The 23614-nt window shown below is 52.6% G+C and overlaps 2 protein-coding genes across 6 annotated transcripts; both read left to right on the plus strand.

Moving 5' to 3' along the window:
* Nucleotides 1-685: 685 nt before the first annotated feature.
* Nucleotides 686-4008, plus strand: SH2D5 (SH2 domain containing 5). Its single transcript, XM_075172024.1, has 6 exons — nt 686-1440; nt 1613-1693; nt 1817-1891; nt 2168-2311; nt 2395-2604; nt 3787-4008. The coding sequence occupies exons 1-6, from the start codon at nt 976-978 to the stop codon at nt 4006-4008; spliced, it is 1197 nt and encodes a 398-aa protein (XP_075028125.1). The 5' UTR covers nt 686-975.
* Nucleotides 3873-23473, plus strand: KIF17 (kinesin family member 17). 5 transcript variants are annotated; one of them, XM_075171979.1, is made up of 16 exons: nt 3873-3955; nt 4063-4165; nt 6881-7098; nt 8293-8439; nt 8843-8944; nt 11463-11652; nt 15087-15539; nt 16624-16721; nt 17404-17551; nt 18583-18671; nt 18800-18924; nt 20999-21230; nt 22082-22340; nt 22606-22673; nt 22782-22902; nt 23003-23473. In XM_075171979.1, the coding sequence occupies exons 3-16, from the start codon at nt 6910-6912 to the stop codon at nt 23224-23226; spliced, it is 2445 nt and encodes an 814-aa protein (XP_075028080.1). In that variant the 5' UTR covers nt 3873-3955; nt 4063-4165; nt 6881-6909; the 3' UTR covers nt 23227-23473. The 5 variants fall into 5 exon arrangements, with proteins under 5 accessions (XP_075028080.1, XP_075028075.1, XP_075028078.1 ...); XM_075171974.1 differs by lacking the exons at nt 3873-3955; nt 4063-4165 and having other exon boundaries at nt 4589-7098; XM_075171977.1 differs by lacking the exons at nt 3873-3955; nt 4063-4165 and having other exon boundaries at nt 4589-7098; nt 23016-23473.
* The last annotated feature ends 141 nt before the right edge of the window (nt 23474-23614 follow it).

Below are 23614 nucleotides of genomic sequence, written 5' to 3' on the forward strand. Positions count from 1 at the left end.
GGGGCAGCATCCCTCCCTTAGGGACCTCCAGGGTGGCCGGTGGGCTGGGGGGGTGGGCTCCATTGAGAAATGGAGCGTGGGAAAAAGGGGGCGGGGCTTGGGGGCTGCCTGCCTGTGGATTGGCTGGGGGGGAGGGGGAGGCGAGACCCCCTAAATTGTGCCGGAAAGGAGAGGGGCAGCCCTAAGCTTGCAAAGAGGATGGGGACACCATAGGGACCCCCCCCACACCCCATTAGGATGCGCTTGGAGCAGCCGGACCCCCCCCCGACCTTCCTATGTGTTTGCACCCAGGCGGCTGCGGCGTGGCCTCGGTGACACGAGTTGCGCCGGTCTCAGCCCGGCCGAGGGCTGCGGAGGACAAAACCCCTTCGGGTGGCTGGAGAGGGGCCGGGCGCATCCCTCGGTGGGTGCTCTGGCCAAAAAAGCACCCCCCCAAACCTGCTGCCCCCGTCGCTGGCGTTTTGGGGATCGCCCCTGAAGGACAGCAGGGGGGGGTCTCGGTGCTGCGTGACCGGTGGGGAGTGGGATGGGGCAGGATGGGGGGGGACCCCAAAATCTCGCTGGGGTTTGGGTTGTGGGACTGCATGCACTGTGCTTGGGGTCTCGACTGCGTGCTCGGGGCGTGGGGACCACTTGCATCTTGCTGGGGGTCAGGGACGTGGGGACGTTTGGGTTTCATTTGGGGCTGGGACGTGGGGACCGCATGCATCATGTTTGGGGTCGGGATCTGGGGACCCTCGCATCACGCTCGGGGTCAGGACGTGGGAACTACCCCCATCCTGCTCGGGGCAGGGACACGGGACCCTCACGTGGTGCTCGGGGGCAGGACACGGGGACCCTTGCATCGTGCGGGGGGTCAAGGTGCCGGGGACCCTTGAATGGCGGTTGGGACATGGGGACCTTCACGTCGGGATCAGGCTCAGGGGCCCCTTGCATGGCACTTGGGGTCACAGGGACCCTTGTGCTGGAGTTGGGATGTGGGGACCCTTGCATGATGCTCGGGGTGGGGACGTGGGGACCCTCGTGTTGGGTTTGGGGTCAGGACTTGGGGACCCTTTCATTGGGGTCGGTATGGAGGGACCCCTGCTTCGGGGCCAGCACCTGGGGACATCTGCATTGGGGTGGGGACTTGGGGACCACCGTACGGGGACCACAGCGTCTCCCCGGGGCTCGGCGGGCTGGAGGCGGGGGACGGTGGGGGCAGGTTGTGTCTGTCCCCTTCCTCTTCGCAGGGACCGTGACCAGGGGCCAGATCCGGGCTCCCGGCCACCCTGGGTGGCTCTGGAGAATTCGGATGCGGCACCGGAGCCACTTAACCCCATCCTGATCCAGCCTTCGCCCCGAAACCCCGCTGCCATGCGGAAGAAGCCGGCCAACGGGAGGGGGCTGGATCCTGCAGCCCCCCAGCAGCGAACCCGGGGTGTCGCCAAGCCGGCGGAGGTGATTTACCCACGGGGGGGGACCCCGAGATGAGGTTTGGGTGCGGTTGCATCCCCGTGACCCCCCAAACCATCATCTCAGGGTGGTCCGGTTGCCCCAGGAGGGGCAATTGCAGCATCGTGGGGGGGGGTCGTTGCTGACATGGGTGGGTTTCTGCACCCCCCTCCCCCAGTACGTGGGCTCCTTCGCGGTGGAGGACTGGGACCTGCAGCAGCAAGCGGGGCGGCTGGAGGAGCAGCTGCGGGCGCTGAAGGTCAGGCATCCGCCACCGCTCCCCCTCGCCGGGAAACGGGGGGAACCCCGAATAGTGGGGGGGACCCCCAGGCGACAGAGCCCGGACCCCCCGGCCCCCCAACGCTGCATCTCTCCTGGCCAGGACTGCCCCAGGAGGAGGTCGGTGGTGCTGAGGTTCAGCTTGCAGGGGCTGAAGATCTACGGTGCCGATGGGGAAGTAAGGGTGCTGGGGGGGGGGAGGTCATGGGTGCTGGGGGTGCTGGGTGCTGCTGGGGAGGTGCTGGGAGGGGGGGTTGCAGCGCTCCGAGCATTGCTTTTTGCTTGGGAACCTGCTTTGCATTTGCAAATAGGGTTGCAACCTGTTGTGCATTTGCAGGTTTGCAACCTGCCTTGCAAACAGGGGTGACCCCGGTATCGTTTGCACCCCAAGGCGGGGGGTCCAGGGGTGCTCGGACCCAGTGACACCCCCCCCACACACACCTTGTCCCCGCAGACGCTGCTGATGGCGCACGCTCTCCGCCGGATCCTGTACAGCACGTGGCGACACGCCGACCGCCAGTTCGCCTTCGTAGCCCGCAATCCCCGCAGCCCCGCCAGCACCCTCTTCTGCCACCTCTTCGTGGGGTCCTCGGGCGAGGTGCGTGGCCCAAACCCCCCCCCCCCCAAATACCATTTTTATTATTTTTAATATTTGGACGCAGCTTCTTTTGCCTCCCCCAGGTCCAGACCCTGCACCTCTTGCTCTGCCGCTCCTTCCAGCTCTGCTACCTCCTGGCGCACCCCGAGGAGCAGGCGGGCGAGGGGGAGCCCCCGGGGGCCGGGGTGCTGCGGGAGCCGCTCAACCCCGAGGAGGTGTCGCGCAACGTCAACGCCCTCGTCTCCTTCCGACGCCTGCCTGCGCCTGCCGGCCTCGGCTCCCTGGGCGCAGGGGTAGGTGCACCCTGCCAGGGTGCCGGGTGCTGCTCCGCGGGCCTTTGCACAAGCTTTGCTTGCCTGGCATTTTCACATGTGGCATTTTTGTGTGGCCTTTTGCTTACACAGCGTTTTGCACGGCGCGTTTTTGCATGGTGTCTTGCGTGACCTTTTCTTGCATGGCGTTTTGCATGGCGCGTTCTTGCACAGCACATTTTTGCGTGGTGCCTTGCACGGCTTGTCTTGCACAGCCATTTTTTTGCACAGCGTTTTTTTTGCACATCAGTATGTCCACAACGCTTTTTGGCACGGCATTTTGCCTGGCAGTTCTTGCACAGCCTTTTCTTGCACGGCATTTTGCATGGCGCATTACTGCACAGCTCCTTTTTGCATGGTGTCTTGCATGGCATTTTCTTGCACATCCTTTTTGTACAGCATTTCTTTGCACAACAGTATATGCACAGCGTTTCGCACAGCCTTTTCTTGCACGGTGTTTTGCACAGCCTGTTTTAAATGGCATTTTGCAGGGCAGTATTTTGCACGGTCTTTTCTTGCACATCATTTTGCACAGCCTTTTCTTGCATGGTCTTTTCTTGTGTGGCGTTTTGCATCGGGTGTATTTGCACAGCATTTTTTTGCACAGCAATTTTGCACGGTGTTTTGCAGGGCATTTTTTGCATGGCACTTTTTTGCACAGCAATTTTTTGCAGGGTGTTTTGCATGGCATTTTTTTTGCACAGCATTTTTTGTATAAAATTTTTTGCATAGCATTTTTTGCATGGTGTTTTTGGCATGGCATTTTTTGCAAAGTGTTTTTGCACGGAGTTCTTTTGCACGGCATCTCTTGCGTGGTGATTTGCATGGGGTTTTTTCCCACAGCATTTTTTGCATGGGTTTATTGCATGGTGCTTTTTTGCATACCATTTTTTGCATGGCGTTTTTGCATGGTGTTTTGCACGGCTTGTTTTTTTGCATGGCGTTTTTTTGCATAGCATTTTTTGCATGGCATTTTTGCATTGTGTTTTGCACGGCATTTTTTTCTTGCACGGCATTTTTTTGTATAGCCTTTTTTTGCGTGGTGTTTTGCATGGCGTTTTTTGTGTCGCATTTTTTGCACGGCACTTTTTGCGTGGTGTTTTTCGCCACATTTCATGCACCGAGCGTCCCCAAAACCCCCCTCACAGCCCCTCCACCCCCCAGGAGCGGCGGCCGGAGGTAGAGGGCAGAGCTGGCGCCTGGCGCCCGGGGAACCCCTACTGCTCCCCGGTTCTGGTGCGCAAAAAAGCCATCCGCAGCAAAGTCCTGCGCTCGGGGGCTTACCGGGACTGCGGGGGCGAGAGCCAGCTCCACCAGCCGCCTCGCGACGCCGGTGAGCACCCGGAGGGGAAACTGAGGCACGGGGAGGGGGACACACACCCGTAACCCCCATTTCGTGGGGTTTTGGGGGGCGAAGAGGGGATTAATGGGCTCCCGCAGCGGCGGCGGGATGGGAGAGCAAAGGGGCGAGGAGCTTGGCCTTCCTCCCCGAAAACGAGAGCGTCCTCGCCGAGAGCGTCTGGGCCTTCGCCGGCATCGCCAGGTGAGTGCGCGGGAGCACCCTGCTCCTCGCCGTCCTCCCCCCACCCTCCCCTGCGCCCCACCCGCCGCCTCGTCCCCTCCCCAGGGACGGCGGCATCGCGCTGCTGCGGCGGGACGTCCCCGGCGCCTTCCTCCTGCGCCCCGAGCCCGGCCTGGCCAAGCGCTGGTGCCTGTGGGTGCGGGCGCCCTGCGGCGTCGTTCCCTACTGCCTCTTCAGGACCCAGCAGGGCAGGTTCTGCGTGGAGGTGAGGGTGCTGCGTGGGTGCAGTGGGGCACGGCTGCCTCGTGCTCAGGTGGCATTTGATGCATGGGGGCCCGGGTGCATTTGCGGCGTGGTTGCAGCGGCGCGCGGGTGCGCATGGGTAAGGGCGTTTGGTGTGTCGGTGTGTGGATGCACTGGTGCATGCACTGGGGCGTGAGTGCATTTGGTGCATCTGTGCATGGGTGCATCAGTGCACAGATGCGCTGGGGGGTGAGTGCATTCGATGCACTGTATAAGTGCATTTGGTGCATCTCTGCATGCATGCACTGGTGTATTTGGTGAGCGGATGCATTGGTGCACCGGTGCATGGATGCATGGGTGTGTATGTGCATTTGATGCAGGGGTGCAGGGGTGCATTTGCTTCATGGTTGTATCAGTGCACAGGTGTATGTGTGCATTAGTGCATGGGTGCACAGGGGCATAAGCGTATTTGCTTCATAAGCGCATGGGTGCACAGAGGCATTTGATTCATGGTTGCATTGGTGCACAGGTGCATCTGTGCATGGGTGCACAGGGGTATCGGTGTGTGGGCGCACTTGATTCATGGATGCATTGGTGCACGGGTGCATCCATGCATGGCGCGCAGGTACCAGTGGGTGTGGGTGCATGGGTGTATCCATGCTTTGGTGTGCAATTACATTTGATTTGTGGGTGCACGAGTGCGTCTGTGCACGGGTGCATTGGGGTGGGTGCATTTGATTCATGGGCTCACGGGTGCATTTGAGTTGTGGGCGTATCAGTGCACAGGGTGCAGCTGTGTGTGGATGCACGGCACACGGGTGCATCAGTATGTGCATGCATGGGTGCAATGGGTGCACAGGTGCATGAGTGTATTTGATTCATGTGTGCACCCGTGCATTGGGTTTGTGGGTGCATGGTGCACAAGTATGTGGGTGCTTCTGTGCATGGGGGCATTTGGTGCACGGGTGCACCTGTGCATGGCTACAGAGGTATTTGGTGCATGGGTGCATTCAATTCAGGGGTGCATGGGTGCGTGGGCATCCCGGCAAGGCGTGAGCTGGCGGGGGGGGGCTCACCTCTCCTCTCTCCCCCCGCGGCGGCGGTGCCGACGGCAGCACTCCAACGCCGAGTTCGCCAGCGTGGCCGCCCTCCTGGCTCACTACTCCGCGGCGGCGGGGGGCTGCTTCTGCCGCCTCGCCCCCGGCCGCCGCAACCCCGGCTACGAGGAACGGGACCCCGGCGGCGGGGCCAGCGCCTGGGGGGAGGCCGCCTGGGCCCCCGCCGCCCCCGTCGGGGTGCAGCATGAGCGGGGTTAGGCCCGGCCGCCCCCCAGCTCGGGCACGGCTCCCCCCAAAATCCCCACTTAGCTTTAAGTGGCGGCCGCCTGCCTTATTTGTTCCTCTCCCGCGGGCTTCGCGCGCGCGCTCGGCGGGCTGTACGGCAATAAACGGCTCTCGTGCTCCCGGCGCAGGGCTCTGCTGGCGGCCTCCCACCCCCGCCGCCCGGGCGGGCGCACGGCCCTCGCGCAACGCGCGGCCTCGCGCGCTCGCGCTTCCGGCACGTGCGGCCCCGTGCGCTCGCGTGCGTAACGGCACCGGGGGCGCGCGCGCGCCCAGGCGCGCTCACGCGCTTGCACGACCGCGCCACGCGCTTGGGCTTGCTCGCGCGCTCGTGCAGTGGCGCACCCACGCGCCCGCCCTCGGGTCACGCTCGTGCACTGGCTCACCCACGCCCTCGCGCACCCCCCGCGTGCACGCGCGCGCCGTGGTGCGCGCCCGCTCTTGCGCGCCCGGGCCGCCCGCAGTCACGTGGTTCGCAAGGGCTGGGCGAGGGGCGGGGCTTTGAGCCACGCTGCCCCGTCGCCGTGGTAACCGCGTGGGGGCCGCTGCGCGCATGCGCGGTGGGTCGGCCGGAGCTTCCCGCCTCCCCTCAGCCCCCGGCCCGGGCCCTCCTCAGCCCCCCGGCTCCCTCCACACGCCCCGGCTCGCCTCGGGTTTCCCTCCGCTCCCTCAGGCTTGCCCGACACCTACAGGTTTACCTCAGGTTTTCCCTCGCCCAGTCCCCCTTGGGTTTGTCCCGGCTCCCCAAAGTTACCTCAGGCTTTCCCACCCCCAGGCTCCCTTCAGGCTTTCCCGCCCACAGCCTCCCCTCAGGTTTTCTCCCCCGGGCCTGCCCTAGTTCCCCCTCAGACTTGCTCCAAGTCTCCCCCTATCCCTTCATCCCTCCCAAGCTTTCCTCCTCCTCAGTCTCCCCTTCTCCCTCAGCCCTTTTGCAGCCCCCCTGGCTCTCCTTCCTCATGCCAAGTTGCAGGGGGGTCCTTCCCCTCAGCGCCCCCAGCAAGCGGTGAGTGCTCCACCCCACCAAGGGGTGCAGGCCCCGGGGTCAGGCTTGTCCCAGCCTTCCCACAGGCCTCCCCAGGCCCCCATGCCCCCCCAACCCCACCAAGGGAGCGCGTGTGGGGTTGAGCTGAGCCTTGAAAAATGGCCTCGGAAGCGGTGAAGGTGATCGTGCGCTGCCGGCCCATGAACGAGCGTGAGAAGGCTCTCGGCTGCAAGGCGGTTGTCAGCATGGAGAGCGCGCGGGGCCAGTGCTTCCTCCAAAACCCTGCCGCCGGCAGCGAGCCCCCAAAGCAGTTCACCTTCGATGGGGCGTACTACCAGGAGCACAACACGGAGCAGATCTACAACGAGATCGCCTACCCGCTCGTGGAGGTGAGTGGTGCCCGAAGCAAGCCAGACACAGCCAGCAGGTAGCTCGGGACGTGGGCTGAGGAGTTTTACGTGGGTAGGTGATCCCTAAGTGGAACAGATTTATGGACAGAAACAGCCCTGTCCGCTGCTTAAAGTGGCTTAGCTGCAACCCTGGGGTGCAGAGGAGAGCAAAACAGCATCACGGCGGTAGGCTGAGAAATTGGGAAGTAAAACAACTTTTTCAGCAGCCAGCAGGGCACTGAGGATAGAATTACATTTAATTGTTTTAGGCGGATGTTTATATGAAAGATGAACCTCCCTGAGCAGGCCCTGGAGACGGTGGCTGGACAGAAACTGCAGTGGAAGGTGATGTGAGGAGAAGGGGGACAAACAAGACTCCTGATGATTTTAGGGACATTTTTACTGTCAAGTGAGAAACCTTAGATAAGACAGGGAACCTCAGCCTGCTTTAGACTAGCAAAATGAGGGGGGATATGTTTGTTTCCTTTTTAACACATCAGCATGGTAAACAGCTAGGGTGAGAAAGGAACCAGTTAAGCAAAAAAACCCCAACCCCCCAAAACCCGCAATTTTGTTAGAAGAAGAAACAGGGATAAAATGGCTAGTGATTTTTTTAAGATGGAAATTCCTGATCGTGAGAACAAGCAGGGTCTGAAGCAGTAGATTATTGGATTAATAGGTTATTTTTTTAAATTTTATTTAAACCTTAAGAAATCCAATATCTTTTGTTCCTACCATGCTTCTCTGACATAGGAACAAGTGAAAGTGAGGCCCTTCAGCCAGCTTTCCATGAGAAAATTATTCTAAGCTAGAGACCGTCCCTTTGGCCACCCTACAGCCAACTAGCATTCTAGTTGTCTCTCTGGGGTTTGTAAGATTGTTCTGCCTTATGGCAAAAATATTCTGGTCGTCTAAGCGTTAACAACTGCCCTTCCACTCCTCAAGACCTGCATTTCTTCAAGTTTTCCATTTTTTGGGAGAAAACCATTAATTCATATGCTAGCAGAACGCATTTTTTTGTTATTATTATTATACTCTGGTGGCATATGGAGATCAAGCAGTTGTTTGATGTTTACTTCTAGGTCTTCCTTTAAAATACCTTTTACGAGGTGGGATTGAATCTGGACAACATACTTCCCGTTACGCAAAGGGTGAGGATAATGGCTATTTTATTTGGTTTTCCTCCATTTCCAGGGTGTCACCGAAGGCTACAATGGCACCATATTTGCCTACGGCCAGACTGGCAGCGGGAAGTCATTCACCATGCAGGGAATTGTGGATCCTTCTACGCAGAAAGGCATAATACCCAGGGCATTTGAACACATTTTTGAGAGCATACAGGTAGGTGCGTAACGATGTGAAAGAGATCCTGTTGTAAGATTGTGTGGTATTGAGAAAGATGATTTTTGTGTCATATCCCAAGAACAGAGTGCCGATCGCACTCGGGAGCAAGAATGGGGACAGGCTTTTGGGTATGTTGCCTCATCCTAAAGCTGAGGCCCGGGTATAGTCAGATGAACTGCACCCTCGTCTCCGCTGACTTTATGGATTCGGACTCGAGATGTTTAAGGACCGAAAGTCCCTATAGCGAGTGTGTTGAGTAGTTACACCTGGGAATGCCAGGAGAGATGTGATGAAGTGCTGACGGGAGGTAGGCACCCAGCTGGCATTGAGGATCTACGTGGGTTGCCTACGTGCCTTCATTTTGAGAACCTTACCCGAAAATCATTCCTGTTTTGTGCAGTGTGCTGAAAACGCCAAGTTCTTGGTGAGAGCTTCCTACCTGGAGATTTACAATGAAGACATACGAGACCTTCTAGGAGCTGATACCAAGCAGAAGTTGGAGGTGAGGTGGAGTCAATGTGTCTTAATTAGGAAGTGCTTTAATTTGCTCAGATAAGTGTTATCATGAATGCCTCGCAGAAGTGCAATAATACGCTCTGTCAGAAGCTGAACGCCAGAATATGAAGATATAGTGATGAATATGGAAGCCAAGAGGAGATTTTGAGGGACTTCAGTGAAGGTTTAGTGGCAGAAGGAACAGGATCCAGTCCCGCGTGTCCTGCTTGATGGAGGCCAGTAGCTTAGCAGAAGCTGCGTGAAAGTCATTAGTGGACAAGGATGGAATGAAGTACTCATGGGGCAATTTCTTCCTAATCCTCTTCATCTCACGGCTGTCTCTAAAGCAGGAGGATTCTGTGCCTTATAAATGTTTAATCTGATCCAGTGTAGCTGTGGATGATCTCATTATCTGTCTGAAACAAAAAAGGCTGATCCTTTTTTGAGGGGACAGAGCAGATACTACTCCCTATGGGAACACATGGGGAAGGCGGGCGGTTTCCAGGAACGCAGCAGGGTAAACTTTCCAGAAATCCTAATCAGGGGGCTGATTTTTTTTAAATTTACCTCTTGGTGGCTTTGCAGATCTTTTTGCATGTGTTCCTGGGGAAAGCTGCAAATCTCCTGTCCTAATTTACTTCCCTGCAGGACTGCCCTTGTGAAGAAAACCGAGGCACTAGCACCATCTGCCGCACAGACGCGCCGAGATGGTGACAGACCCAAACTGCCTTACGGGGCAGATTTTTTTTTTTAACAGGCTCCTGGCTTTCAGGGAGGCAAAACCCTCTCCGCTCCGCGTTCCATACATGCTTGGCAAGCGAGGGGTGGGAGAAGGGGACTCACTGTTTCGGAAGGCGCTTGCTGCAGTTTCCCGTCCTTTGTTCCACATCAGCAGTGACACCGGTTTCCATGACGACTGCGGTTGGCACTGGGAGGGCAGGAGTTGGGCAGAACAGTTTCCAGGGTAACACCATCACACCGGTGACAGCCGCTGCCTGTTGCTGCCTCCACTTGAGTAATTAAGGGAGGCATGTCCTGCAGAGACTGAAAGCCCGGGCTGACCTCCTGCTTTCTTCTGTGTCCCCCAATTCTCCTCCAAAATCCCATTTCTGTTTGTTCCTTTGCCTTTTAATGTGAGTGACTTTGGTGACTCTGAAGCCCACAATCGCCTCCCGTGGCATGAAACCCTGCCAAGAGCAGGTTTTACGGTGCTCTGCAAGGAAAATGCCCCCCCTCAGTCTGTGGTGGAGTTAAACAACAGCCATGTCCTCGGTTGGGTGCTCCTCAGGGACTCTGCAGCACCCTCAAACGCAGCCGGGCCAGCTGCAGGGTTCTCCTGTAGCACAGGCAAAAGTCACAGTGTATGAACAGTCTGGCTGTGACTCTGTAACTGGATTCATCCTAGGCAGTCACGGCTTTAGAACAAGGCTAAAATCCTGCCTAGTTTAGTTTTCAGCCAGTTCTGCTCTGTTCTGTGCAGATTTTTTAAACGCAAATGCTCTATTTTACATTGCTTCTTGTGGTGCGTGCATCACTGAAGTATCTAAGGATCTTCTTTGGAAGTCACACTGCCAAACGCAGTGTCTATCACTCCGTGACACCGAGTCATGACAGCCGTATCTTGATATCCCAGCTGACACGATAAAGATAGAGTTTTGGTTATGAACTCAGCAGATGTGGGGTGTAACATTGCTGTTGAAAATGAATTCAGCTCGTTTAAAATTCCCAGTGTGGAGGGAGCTTCAGAGGGGACTGTGTAGGAGTGCAGGGATCTCTCGATTGTTTTGTATTTTTCATGTAGGTTTGATGGATCATTCAAGATTTTGAACATTTCAATCATTTATTAGCATGCCATATGAAAGTTTTCTTCTGCATGATTAATAATTGCTGAAAAGATGCTGTTAACACTCTGTCTCTATCCAGGTGCCTGAATAGGATTTTAGAGCATCTTAAAAATGAACTAATCTGGAGAAAAATTATTATAGTCCGCCTGTGCATGATGGGTGTGACTTTGGGAATTTTGTCAGGGAGAACAAGACGCCCTCTCAGAGTGGAGGGGTTCAGCAAAGCACCGGTAACAAAATCTGTGACTATTGAATCTGTGCTTTGATTTTTAAAAAGCTCCCTATGACTGAAGAGATATTAGAGCCTTTGCCATATTAGGTGAAAAACATTTCAGTTCTCTTTTAAAATATGCAGCTTAATAACAGGGGAGGTAGAAGGCGGCTCAGCGCAGGTTTCTTGTGGCCTGGGAGATGCCTGAATCAATCAGCAAACTTTTAACTTTAATTCTTTTTGCCTGCAGAGCCATGAGGGTGGTTCCCTCTTTTAGTGTGGTTTTATTCCTGCTTCAGAAATACTAAAGCTTTTTGGTGGCAGCCAGATACGTTTTTGCCGTTCTGCAGTTTAATTTCTCCACATGCAAAACTCGCATAGCCCTCAAGCTTCCGGACAGTTTCCAGCGCGCCTTCCCGCAGTCTCGGTGCGTCTTGTTCTAACCTGTCCTGCGTTGTCCCTGTTTGCAGCTGAAGGAGCACCCAGAGAAGGGGGTGTACGTGAAGGGGCTGTCTCTGCACACAGTGCATAGTGTGGTCCAGTGCGAGCGGATCATGGAGACAGGCTGGAGAAACCGAGCAGTGGGTTACACCCTCATGAATAAGGACTCTTCCCGCTCCCACTCCATCTTTACTGTCAATATGGAAATCTACACCGTAGGTAGGTAGCTGGATGTCCTGCCTTAGGCCTGGGCCAGAGCAGAGAATCGGTGCGGTCTGACCAGTCACTGCACAGCAAAACGTAGATCCTAAATGATTTTAGGTCCAGTAGAAATTAGAATTGTGGCCTGACATGGACATTCTTCACAGTGTGAAATAGCTGAGTATTCAAAGCCTTTTTTTTCTTTGATTCCCCTTTGGGAGAGAAATGTCTTACACTCAAACTGGGAACATATTTAATTCTTCTTCTGTTTCTTTATCTTCTAAACCCTTTATTTCCAGGAAAGGGTGCTAAATCTCACAGCCCACACACAATGGCTTGGAGCTCATGCGTTGTACAGCCTGGAGAAACTTACATCGTCATTTGTCTTGTCTGACCTCCTTTACAACGCAAGTTGGATCATTTCACCCAATGATTCCTTCATTGAGCTTAATCACGGGGCACATCTTTTAAGCAAACAGCTAATCTAGCTTTAAAGATGGAATAAAAGAATCCCTTAATAATGTTTTAGTGACTAATTTCCCTTTCTCGAGTATCTCGTTTCCATTGGCGTTTCTTTAGCTGATAAAGCTGCCTCGCTGGGTCTGAACGCACACCTCGAATGTTTTTTTTCTGGGACTAAGAAAGGAATTAGTTTCCTATATTCTGTCTAGTCCTTGACCCCGGCTGAGGCTGTGAACAGCTGTTTCAGTCATGGGGAAAGTTACACGATGTCTTCCTAAATTGTGGTTCCAGATGTTGGTGACAATACCTCATTTTCCTCTATCCAAAATGGTGGTGGGGGGAATTTTTGGAATGTCTCAATTAGCACAGCTGGTGGATGCTAATCCTTGCATTATGTGGGTCCGTAAAATCCCAACTTTAATCCTAACAAGGAAAAAGAAGTATTTACTCTCCTCTTTTGTGTTCCGGATGGGTGCAGGGCTCTTAACCTAGCCTACAACAATTTCTCTGATTTAAAGCTTTGAAAACTTGTTACACGGAACAGAATGGCAGGTGGGGAAACTTGCGGTTTTGGCAGTTAGATGGAAGACAGCTGGAATATTTGAGGAGAAAGTTGAGGGTTCTGGCACAATCCCCATAACTGGATGGTTCTACTAGGGTAATCATTAGTTGAAATAGTTAATGAAGTTGGTATTTATGTTGTCATCTTCAGGCTTCATGAAGAGGTGCACAGGGAAGTTCAAACTTATTTTCCAGTTGAGCCTGTAGTAAATTATAATTTACAGGGAGTTGATATTTTAAAGGATCTCTTTGCAATTATTACTCTTTTTTTAAAGTAACAGATTCAGGAATGATGGCAAATACCGGGCCCTCTGGCTGCAGGTGTTTGAAATGCACAAGTTACCATCAGTATTTTTACCGTATTTAGAGTAGCAAATGTTTTATTCCTTTACGTTGTGCTTAGGGATTGATTTGTTCATGAGAAAGACGTTATAGATTTGTCCAGTGCACTGGCCAATGGGCTGTACGAGAATTAGACGGGCAAGGCTTTTGGGCTGCTGCAGGCATTTTAGCAAGAGTCTGGGGACCTTGTTACACCATGGAAACTAAACCGCTAAGCTCCAAGATTGAAACAAACAGCCTCCGTGCGTAAAAGGACTGGCAGGAACCAAAACAACATTTTAATTGCCTGTCAGTGTTTACATAAACTGGGGGAAGCAGGGAAAGGGATTAGAAACCCCACTTTTTGTGACTGTCCACTCACCCAGCTCTCAGAACAGATAGTGAGAGGGTGCTCTATTTAAGCTCCATCTGGGTTTTTTTTTTTTTCCCAATTCTCCCATGTCTGGACACGCCAGAAAGATCTGGAGTGAAACAAGTTTGCTCTGCAGCAAACGTTAAGTTCCACAGTTAACAATCTGTTGCTGTAGCTGGGGAAATATCCTGGGGCAATAGATTTTAGATTTTTTTGTTTACCTGTGAACTTTTAACTTTCCCTCAATGCATCATGTTATTCATTGCTCATGTTTAGGTACTGTCCACAGCCGTAAAGCTTAACTCTGACTAAATTGAAGGCTAGGTTTTGTAGTAGTCTGTCTGGAAAAGGGCAGACTCGGTTAAAACCTCGATGTTCTTTTTGTTTGGAATGCTAAAGGAGCTCTTCCCTTGAACTTGGGTTGTAATCGTGAGGGATGATTGGGACACGGACATCCAAGAGCGTGGTCCAGCACTTAGGACAGTAGTCTGTGATTTGGGAACGTGTGTCCAACTCTTTGCTCTGCAGGAGGCTGAGAAAGTTAAGTAGCCAACGAAACTGAGGGGTTCCTAAAGCGACCGAATGTGCTCTTTCTTAGTCACAGGGGATTTGTGTCATCACGTTAATCCAGCCTCAAAATGCAGGTCAGGAAGCAGATATTATATGTGTGAGGTGTGTGTCCAGGTAGCTGGGGAGCTAGCTGTTAACTTCAGCTCACATCTCTTGCCTTAGAGCAGTATGATGGGAACGGCACCAGCTCACTGGGTCTGACTCCTCACTCGCTGAGATCCAGCTCCTCATCCAGGTGGTTCGGGCTGAGTGCAGTCCCGATTTCTTGCAGTTTTCCTGTTTCTCGCCTGTGTTCCTTCATTTTACTTTCTCACTGAGAATGTCATGAGTTGAGGAGGAACAGATGCCGCCGAGCGTGCCTGTGTGCTGAGTCACGGCGCAGTTTTACGGCTCTCTGGGCGAGAGGGGAGATCTGCTGGGCTTCTTGAACACTCGAGCTGTCTCGGGACAGAAAGCCAGATGGTGGTCCTTGATGGTATCTGATAGGATGTGCTTTTTCTTTTGAAGCACAGCAAGAAACCTCTTGAATATGTCCATTGATTAGGGTAGGTTGGATTCCAGTCTTGAGAAAAGCTGTAGTTTGGGAGTTCATGGAAAAACTGTTTCCCAACGTAGTATCTACTCCAGCCTTTCCACGGTAGTCTGTAGAGGTAACCTTCCTGCCTGTCTCTCCATGTCACGTAGGTGTGCAGGGAGCCTGCTCTTTTGCCTGTGCTCCCCAACTAGCCCTGCTCCAGTTGCTGCCCCTTGATTCCTCATTTCATGCTTCCTCCCTTCTTTCTCTCCAATTGTCAGACATTGTTTAACTTCATGAAACAATCTGAGGAGGAAAAAAGTTGTACAAACTCATGGTCTGACCTTGTTATTTGCAGAGGGCTTTGTGTGAAATTCTCAACACTGTGGAAATATGGTGGGGGTGTGTGTTCAGAGCTCACTAGGAGAGTAAGAACGGGTATGAATTCTGACCGTGCAGGATCTCGTTCAAGAAAGCACTAAAATGCGAAGTTGTAAGATTGAGTAGGTATTTACTTACTTAAGGGAGTCAGGGCCCAAATGCAGACAAAGAACAGGGCTTGAACTGGAACATAATGCCAAGAGTCCTGTTTCTTAACTGTTAAGATGATTCCTCTTAAGAAGAGCCTAACCTGGAATTATTTTCTTGCAGATGAGCGAGGGCAGGACCACCTTAGGGCTGCAAAACTCAATTTAGTGGATCTGGCAGGAAGCGAGAGACAGTCAAAAACTGGAGCCACGGGGGAGCGGCTCAAAGAGGCCACGAAAATCAATCTCTCCCTCTCAGCTCTGGGCAACGTCATCTCGGCCCTGGTCGACGGCAGGTGTAAGCACATCCCCTATCGAGACTCAAAGCTGACCAGGCTGCTGCAAGACTCCCTCGGAGGGAATACCAAGACGCTGATGGTAGCCTGCTTATCTCCGGCTGATAACAACTATGATGAAAGCCTCAGTACTTTGCGCTATGCTAATCGAGCGAAAAACATCAAGAACAAGCCCTGTATCAACGAGGACCCCAAGGATGCTCTGCTGAGGGAGTATCAAGAGGAGATTAAGAAGCTGAAGGCCATTCTAGCTGAACAGATGAGTGCAAATAACTTGTCAGGTAGGAGAGCTCTTAGTGGCTCCAGAGATGTTTTATCTTTGACAGAAAAAAAGAGGTTTTTACACGTAAAACGCTCGCTGGATTTAACCTCAACCTGTCCCTTACCTGTTGGAGGAAGAGTTCTCCATTCTGATAATGGACTTTTCCTTCGCTGTTGCCAAGTTGACCTTATGCCCCTGGTAAAGACCATCTCAGTTATTCAGTATTTTCAATAATGACAAGTTCTGTTAGAAAATGCTGATGTGATTCAAATCCTTGGTGGTTCTTCGTCATCCTGGCTAGAATTTGGTCTGTCACAGAAGAAGGGTTTCACCTGGCAGAGCAAAAATGAGCTGCTGAAGAAATAATAATGTAAAATTCTTTATTAAATATATATATATGTTTTCAAATTTAGCATTCAGCCCCTGTTCTCCTACACTCTGAATTTTTGACACTACAAGAAAAGTTTTGCCCTGCTGATGGCACCGCTGGCGGAGAGCAGCACTATCCTCTCTTTGAGGATTCAGCCCAGCCTCAGCAGACTCGCTCTTTGCTATGAAGTAGGAATAGCAAATGTGGGAACAAATGGGGAAGAGCAGTCTTTAGGGAGCTGATCACCTTTTGAGAATTATCCCCTAAAAAAGGGCAACTTCCAGCAGAGGAATAAGGCTGTGAGACTTTTTTTTTTTTTTTGCCCCATTTCTGCCACCTTTCAGAAACAACTGTGAAGAAAGAAAGCAATTTCCTTGCACCTTTCATCTCCTTCCCGGTGTCTTTTATCTTCCAAATCTGTTAGCATAGCCGTGGAAACAAGTCTCCTGTTATTCTGTGAGAGAGATTAGATTTATATTCACTTTCATATACCTGAAGCTTAAACCTCTCCCGCTCTGCTCAGCGCTGACTCCTTCTCTTCCCACACCTATGGAGTCCCAGGCCAGTGGGCGTTTTGGCAGCACAGGTGCTGGCACACCGGCACAGTTTAGAGGAGCGCATGGATTGCAATGTTCTTTGCTGGCAGCCAGGTTCTTTGTTCTGTTTCCAGGCATTCTACAGACAATCCCACCCAGTAATTGTGAGTGATTTTTATTTCTGCTTTGCTTTGTAGGGCTTCTACCTGCTGAGACTGCTCACCTGGAAGCGAAGCCAGCTCCCCTCCTCAAACCCCACTTAGATCTTGAAGCAGAGAAGCAGCTGATCAGAGAGGTAAGTCAGGAGAGAGTATCCCGTAGTGTCTTTGATTAAGACTTGTGAGTTTTTATAACAATTGTTACAAATACGGTGTAGGGCTGTGTGGTTCAGCCTTTTCAGAACACTTCTCTGCCTATTTTTTGGTCCTTGGGCTTCTCCCATGGACAGAACGTGCGTTGATGGAGGCCTTATTTACAACGCCACTTTCTCTCAGCATTGTTCCCACCTCTCTGGAGATAAACTGGAATGGATTCCCAAGAAGAATTTTTGAAGTACATATAACAAGAAGAGGAAACTACATGTGAAACTTAGATTCCTCCTGTCAGAGGAGGGAGAGATAGAGAGGAGAAAAGCAGTAGTCAGAGGTGTTAGGAACAGTACAAGGATGAAGATAAAGGAGGGATCTGGAGCCAGGAGGAAGAATGAGGAGTTTGGGGCTAGAAGGAAATAAAACTCTCTCCTTGCTCTTTACAAAGCTCCTTCCAGGGCACCACATCTGCCCAAGATAGCGGTTTCTAAGTCTAACTAGTCACCTTCCATCAATACTGTGTCGACTTAAATCACAGAAAAGGTCAATGAATACAGGATGGTAAAGTTTTATTGGGGTGGACATAAGATGAGACCTAGAATGGACCTAGATGTGACCTTGTGTACGGTCACAGGGCTGTTGCGTCAGGCTGTCTGCTGTGCCTTTCAGGAGTACGAAGAGAGGCTGGCCCTACTAAAGGCTAGCTACGAAGCGGAGCAGGCGTCCCGTGCCCGCCTCGAGGAGGACATCAGTAGCCTGAGGAATCACTACGATCTCAAGCTGTCTGCTCTCGAGGAGAACCTCAGGAAAGAAGCAGGTGTGGACGAGGCAGGTGGAGGGTGCGCAGTGCAGACTGAAGGTTCCCTGATGCTGTTAATATGCGAGGGGGTTGGCTTTAGGCCTGAGCAGACCCCGACTGTTTTTGCAAAGTCAGAGTTGTGGCAGCCACTGCAACCTTTAAAGTGGCAGTGGCTGCTACTGCAGCAAGTGCTGCCTGGCAGCAACAGCAGTCCCTGCTCTCACACCTCCCTTATCGACAGCAGGAGTGGTAACTTTGGCTCTCCTGGGCCACTCATGAGACTCTCTGTCCCAGCTTTGTCCTCTTCCCTATTTCCCTGACTTCTTTTCCCTGTCAGGACCAGCCTGGCCCTACCCTGTAAGCCTTGAGGTGATGAAATGCGATTTTGTGAGTTTCTTCTGACTTAGCGCAGTGTTCCTCTCGAGCAGAGGTCTGAGCTGCAGAGGTGACTGGTCTCGGCAGGCGCTGCTCTGTCTTGATCCGACTGGCTTTGCGCAACTCACGCGCCCAAGACGAGGGCGGCTGCGGCAGTCTCTTCCATCGCGTGCAAATGTGATGCAGCCCTTGGTCTCCCGGTGGATTATCAACACCATCGCTTTGCTGGAGGGTGGATATTCCTCACACATACCTCTAAATTGTTGCCAGCTATGCTCTTCATTACTGCTTTCCATTTGTACTTCCGCAGCGCCTCAGAGCATGTTTTGCAATGTGCTTGTACAGCACTTATTGTCCAATATTAATTCTTGAACCTATATTCTTCATTTTTGATGCTATCACTTTCTAAGGTGAGAGGTTTTTTTTTTCCCCCCTCTGATTACAAATGTGCACCCTGAAAATTTTCCACTAAAAATCCGCATTCCTTACCTGATATGCCCTCCAGGTCTCTGAAGGCTTTTACTGACCAGCATAGGAGAGTAAATAACAGACCTTTTCCTTCCAGACACATAGTTCTTAGCTTTTGGTGAAGACTTTGTGTGATGTTTTCACAGATTTATGCTCTAGTTTTGCTCGTTACTTCCATTGTGGGTATTTTCTCTTTTACTCTTCAGCTGCCGTGAGGACTGAAACTACTCCTGACGAGACAGCTCTGCCTGGAGCCACTGTTACTGCAGCAGATGAAGAACCAACGTCAGCCCAGGTACCCTTCAGGCTACTTTACCCCCCTGGGCTGAATAAACCCGAGTGGGCAGTGTCGTGCTTCATCTATCCCGGTACTCGCATTGCGTCTTTTCGGAGCTGCGGCCTTTGGTTTCCTCTTGCCCTCAGGACCCAGCAGTGCCTCAGACTCTCCAAGACGCTGGTGGTGTGAGCAGGGGGAGTGCTGGAGCAGAGGTGGCTGTCACTGCGGAGGGGACTTCCGTGCCTGCAGACCAGCAGCAGGTGCTCGCCAGGTCAGTGACTACGCTGCTCCTGCTAACTGCCTCCTGTGCGTTGCTTACGACACAGACAGGCAAGAAGCAACCCTGTTCTTCCACGGTGTTACAACTGTCGAGCTTCAGCTGTCAGTTCAGCGCAGCACAAAACTAGGCAGACGTGTATTCTTTACCCCCAAAAATTAACTTTGTCTTATTTGGGCAGGTAAATAGCTGTTAGCTGCGGCGTCCGATGATGCCAAGTGCCAGAATTATGAAAGAAAAATCTGAAGATGTCTGTGTCAGCAGATCGGGATGCAAGGAAAGTGTGCTTTCCTGATAACAAATCCTGCCTCAGCCTGTAGGCAGGGAAGTCTCTTCCTTCTCTGGCTTTTTGCAGGTGTAATTTATGAGGAGTTTATAAAGTTGAGTCTGGCGGTCGCTGACAGAGCTTAAGTGCCCAAAAGGTTGTAGAGGCGGCCTCCTTTTCCTCTTAAAAAAGGTTTTTGGAGGGCACTTAGAGCCCTCTCATATCAGTACAAGTAAGAGAGCAGGCCTTCCTGCTGCTCACTGTGCGTGCGGATGGCCGAGAGCGCGTCCTCCACGACCCTCCCTTGTCGCTGACATCACTTTTGTCTCTAACTCACATGTCTGGCAATACTTGCAAGACGTCAGCCAGAACGGACATAAGAATTTCCCAATAATCACATTTTAGGGGCAGCATTAGACCCGGGACCTGGAGCACTGGGCTGGGATGTGAGGGCTGCCTGGGCCGTTTTAGAAATACACACTTTAAGCAAATTCCGCTGATTTCTCTCTTTTACTCCATTGCGTGGAATTATATTAAAATTAGAAATGCTTAACATAAGATATATTGTGGATGATGGAGTTTGATTCTGAAAAGTCTTGTGTTTTTTAAGCAGTCTTTCAGCTTTACTGTGAGCTCCTGTGGTGCATGCTCGCTCTGTTGGGCCTCCCCCAGCTGAAAAAGGAGCTATGAAGAAATCTAGAATAGCGGTGTCTGTAATTTGCGGGCAATTCTGTCTATTAATGGAGAGATCTCCAAAGAAACCGTTCGTTTTGACTATATATCAAATCTTACTAGTCCTATTGCCGCATTCCTTTTTGTGACAAACAAGCGAAAAATGCTCCTCCAATTCCATTGTTAAAATCAAAGTTCTCTGCAGATTAGGCGGGAGGGTTTGGTTCCCCAGGCGCGCGGATTTTCAAAGCCGCCTGTTAAAAGCTTTACGGGTCGGGATGGCTGTGAGATCTCTGATACTCGCTCAGCAGAGCAAGGATTCAAGCGCGTGTTAAGCAAACGAAACCGAAGGCTACTTGGCAAGTGTGGTGCAGTAGAATAGCGGGTCATCTCCGGTGGAGAACGAGCTCTTTCGGATGGGTTTGAAGATAATTAAGAGGCCATTATCAGCAGAGGTTTTATCAGCAGCAGGATTTTCTCCAATTTGAGCCAGCACTGGCCAACCTGAGCTCTCTGCTCTGCTGCAGATCCCCGTGCAGACAAAGAGAACGGCTCTGGAGCACGGCTTTATTTCCGTGTCGGGGTGTATGGGGCTGTGCGGGGGGGGCATGAGACGAGCTCGATTTCAAATATGGGTCTGTGCCAGCGCGGAAGCAGAAATGCTGAGATCACCCAAGCCATCAACCCTGGCTGATACTGCTCCAAAAAAGAAATTGTGCTGTGGCTTCCAGCCGTATCACTGCCATATCCACCATTTAGAATATTTGTTTGCGTAATTTTGGCACGTTTTGTGCTTGCCTTTAGAGTCTTTCAAAACAAGAAATAAGAATTGAAATATAAATGCCACAAAACAGAGTTTTTAAAAAGAATTCTGTGAGCATAGATACAGATTTCCGGACATACCTGTTGACAAAGGTGCTCAGAATAACACGCGCTTTGCCTTGGGTCCACAGGAGTATCTATGACAGAAACTTAATAAAAGTGGAATTTGCCACGATTACTCAGGGCAGAAATCACTTTTTTCTGTACTGTGTCTTCCCAAACGTCGTTCAGGTAAGGACGTGCATCCTCCGTGCTTATGCAGACCGTTCCGTGTACTGCTGAGCTAAGAGAAGTGTTTGCCTTTTCTAGACTGCAGATGCTGGAACGACAGGTGGTAGGGGGGGAACAGGCTAAAAACAAGGACCTCAAAGAAAAGCAGAAACGCCGGAAAAAATACGCGGACGAGCGGAGAATGCAGCTGGTGGCCGCGCTGCAGCAATCTAACGAGGACAGCGGTGATTGGGTCCTGCTTAACGTCTACGACTCCATCCAGGAGGAGGTCCGAGCCAAGAGCAAGCTTCTGGAAAAGATGCAGAAGAAGGTGAGCAGCTCCCTCTTACCCCTGCTGAAGATTTGGGGAGCAGCTCTTTCCTCCTCTGCGTACCCGTTTTTTAGGTTAAGGAGGTGTTTTAGGACAGTACGTGTGCCTGCATTAATACCTATAAGGTTCTTTGCATGTATTTTTATGAAACATCGGATGCAGCAGCCCCCGGGGTGGTGAATTAAGTTGTTAAAACCCCAAACCCCGCTGTTGTGCAGCTCGTGTCTGGTGATGGGAGAGGACGCGACTCCCTCTGCTGACCTACGCGATCTATGGCACAGCTTCCTCCAGTTCTGATCGCCCCAGATACCACACCAGGGGTCCTGGAAGAAATTACACCGTGAAAAGTTTTTGGGGGCGGGGGGGGGAACATAAAAGCAATGCTCTTAAATTTTAGGCACACTTGAAAATCAGTTTTGCTCTGATGAGGCAGAATCAGAGGAGCTTCCAAAAAATCTCTGTGTGTGTGTGTGTGTGTGCAGTCCTAAATCTGCAGGTTAAGAGCTTGCTTTATTTCTGTATTTAGGTTATCAAAGAAATATTGCACCTTTTTCATCAACGTTAGGAACTCCCAAGAGTTCGTTAGCACTGGACGCTAGTAAGATTAACTTAAGGCCCATTCAAAGACTCGGCACTTTGGAGAAACGCGAGAAATGTTTCATTAAAACAGACATGGAATAATCTCTCCACAGAAATCTCATTCTAATTCTTAATTATAAATTAGAAATCCTCCCAAACGCTGAAGCTTTTGTGTCTTTCCTTCCCTCTGCCTGACAACTTCCTGTACTCGCAGTAACCATCGCTCTCTCTCCTTTATAATCCCAACGACTTATTTTGGGTTTATGTCCCAGCTGCGGGCTGCCGAGACCGAGATCAAAGATCTGCAGTCGGAGTTTGAGCTGGAAAAGATCGATTACCTCGGCACCATCCGCCGCCTGGAGCGAGACCTGATGCTCTTCCAGCAGCTGCTGGATCAGGTGCAGTCCCTGGTCCGGCGTGACTGCAACTACAGCAATCTGGAGAAAATCAAGCGCGAATCCGTCTGGGATGAGGAAACCGGCTGCTGGAAAATTCCGGAGCCCGTTGTTCAAAAAACCCGCCTGCCCGCAGGTAAGAGGAGAGTCTGGTGGTGCTGCCGTCGGCGCGTGGCTGCTCCCGGGCTCGGCAGATCGCTTCTGGGCCGCGCTCGCTTGTAAAATCATCCGCGTACAGAAAGTCTGTCTAGAAAGTTTGAACATCATCATCATCTAATGCGAAGTGTGGGATGGATCCTTCCGGAATCTCTGCGCGCCCGGTGACTGGAGCGGTGGCAGGGACCGGGGAGCGCGTTAATGTTTTAGAGACAACGACCCTTTAATGCCGTCTCTTCCCACAGCAGTTCCAGCCCTGCCGCAGCCCAAACCTGCCCAAAAGAGCTCTTCAGCCGAGAGCGGAGAGCTGGCGGTACGGTGCATTTTGTATCGTATTTTACCGATTTTTTTCGTATTTCTAAACCGTAACCCGAGGGCGAGCGCGGGGTTCGGCGCTGCTGACGGCGTTTTCCGCTTCCAGCCCGAGGAGGACCGCTACAAGCTGGTGCTGAACAGGAGCGACAGCGAGACCATCGCCAGCAACTACTTCCGATCCACGCGAGCCAGCCGGATCCTCCACCCCGACGCGACCCCGAGCCGAGGTACACCCGCCTTGTCCCGCCTATTGCCGGGGTTCACCTTAATTTTCCTCTGTTTTTTTTTTTGAGGGAGCGCTTTTTTGGCTCGGCTGACCCTCAACAGGGACTTTTCGCAGGCTGAAGCCCGTTTTTGGCGTCCTGCGGGGATGGATGCCCACCGCGGCCCCTTCCTCTCCTCTTTCAGCTCCCCCGGGGCCGGAGGGGGCTCTGGGCACTGCCATGCCCCGGCCCCGGCCCTTCCGCCTGCAGGCCCTCGCCTTGGCCCCGCCGCCCGCCACCACCAAGCGCAGAAAGGGCAAAGCCGGCTCCAACAGCCGCCCCCTCTGACTCCGCCGCCAACGCAGGAAGACGCCAAATCTCTGTGGTTTTGCACCAAAACGCTCTCGCTCTACATCGGGGTGAGGAACAGGCGGGACAGAGGGCGAGCTCGCCGTCACCGTGCTCTCCCGCGCCCTGCACCCCCCTCCCCGCTGCAATAAACCAGTCTGACACCGCCGTTTTGAGGTCTTTTACTGGGAACCCGCCTCCTCCCGCTCGGGGCGGCGGGGCCGGGGCGGAGCGGGCGGCGGCCGGGCCGGACCCCCGCGCTGCCCGGCTAAGCCCCGCCGCCATCTCCCCCCTACCCCCCCCCGCCCCCCACTTCAGCGGCGCTACGGTGGCCGCGCGGGTGTCATCCCGGCGTCCCGGTGATTGGCCGGCGGCGAGGAGCTGTCTG

This window comes from Calonectris borealis, chromosome 23, assembly GCF_964195595.1.
Source record: "Calonectris borealis chromosome 23, bCalBor7.hap1.2, whole genome shotgun sequence".
Taxonomy (NCBI): domain Eukaryota; kingdom Metazoa; phylum Chordata; class Aves; order Procellariiformes; family Procellariidae; genus Calonectris; species Calonectris borealis.

Excerpts from the sequence above, each read along its gene's own strand:
- SH2D5 (XM_075172024.1), top strand. The coding sequence starts at position 976 with ATGTGGGGACCCTTGCATGATGCTCGGGGTGGGGACGTGGGGACCCTC. Across the intron at positions 1,694-1,816 it reads AGCAGCTGCGGGCGCTGAAG|GACTGCCCCAGGAGGAGGTC; the intron begins GTCAGGCATCCG and ends TCTCCTGGCCAG. Across the intron at positions 1,892-2,167 it reads TCTACGGTGCCGATGGGGAA|ACGCTGCTGATGGCGCACGC; the intron begins GTAAGGGTGCTG and ends TTGTCCCCGCAG.
- KIF17 (XM_075171974.1), top strand. The coding sequence starts at position 6,868 with ATGGCCTCGGAAGCGGTGAAGGTGATCGTGCGCTGCCGGCCCATGAAC. Across the intron at positions 11,653-15,086 it reads TATGGAAATCTACACCGTAG|ATGAGCGAGGGCAGGACCAC; the intron begins GTAGGTAGCTGG and ends ATTTTCTTGCAG. Across the intron at positions 16,722-17,403 it reads AGAAGCAGCTGATCAGAGAG|GAGTACGAAGAGAGGCTGGC; the intron begins GTAAGTCAGGAG and ends TGTGCCTTTCAG.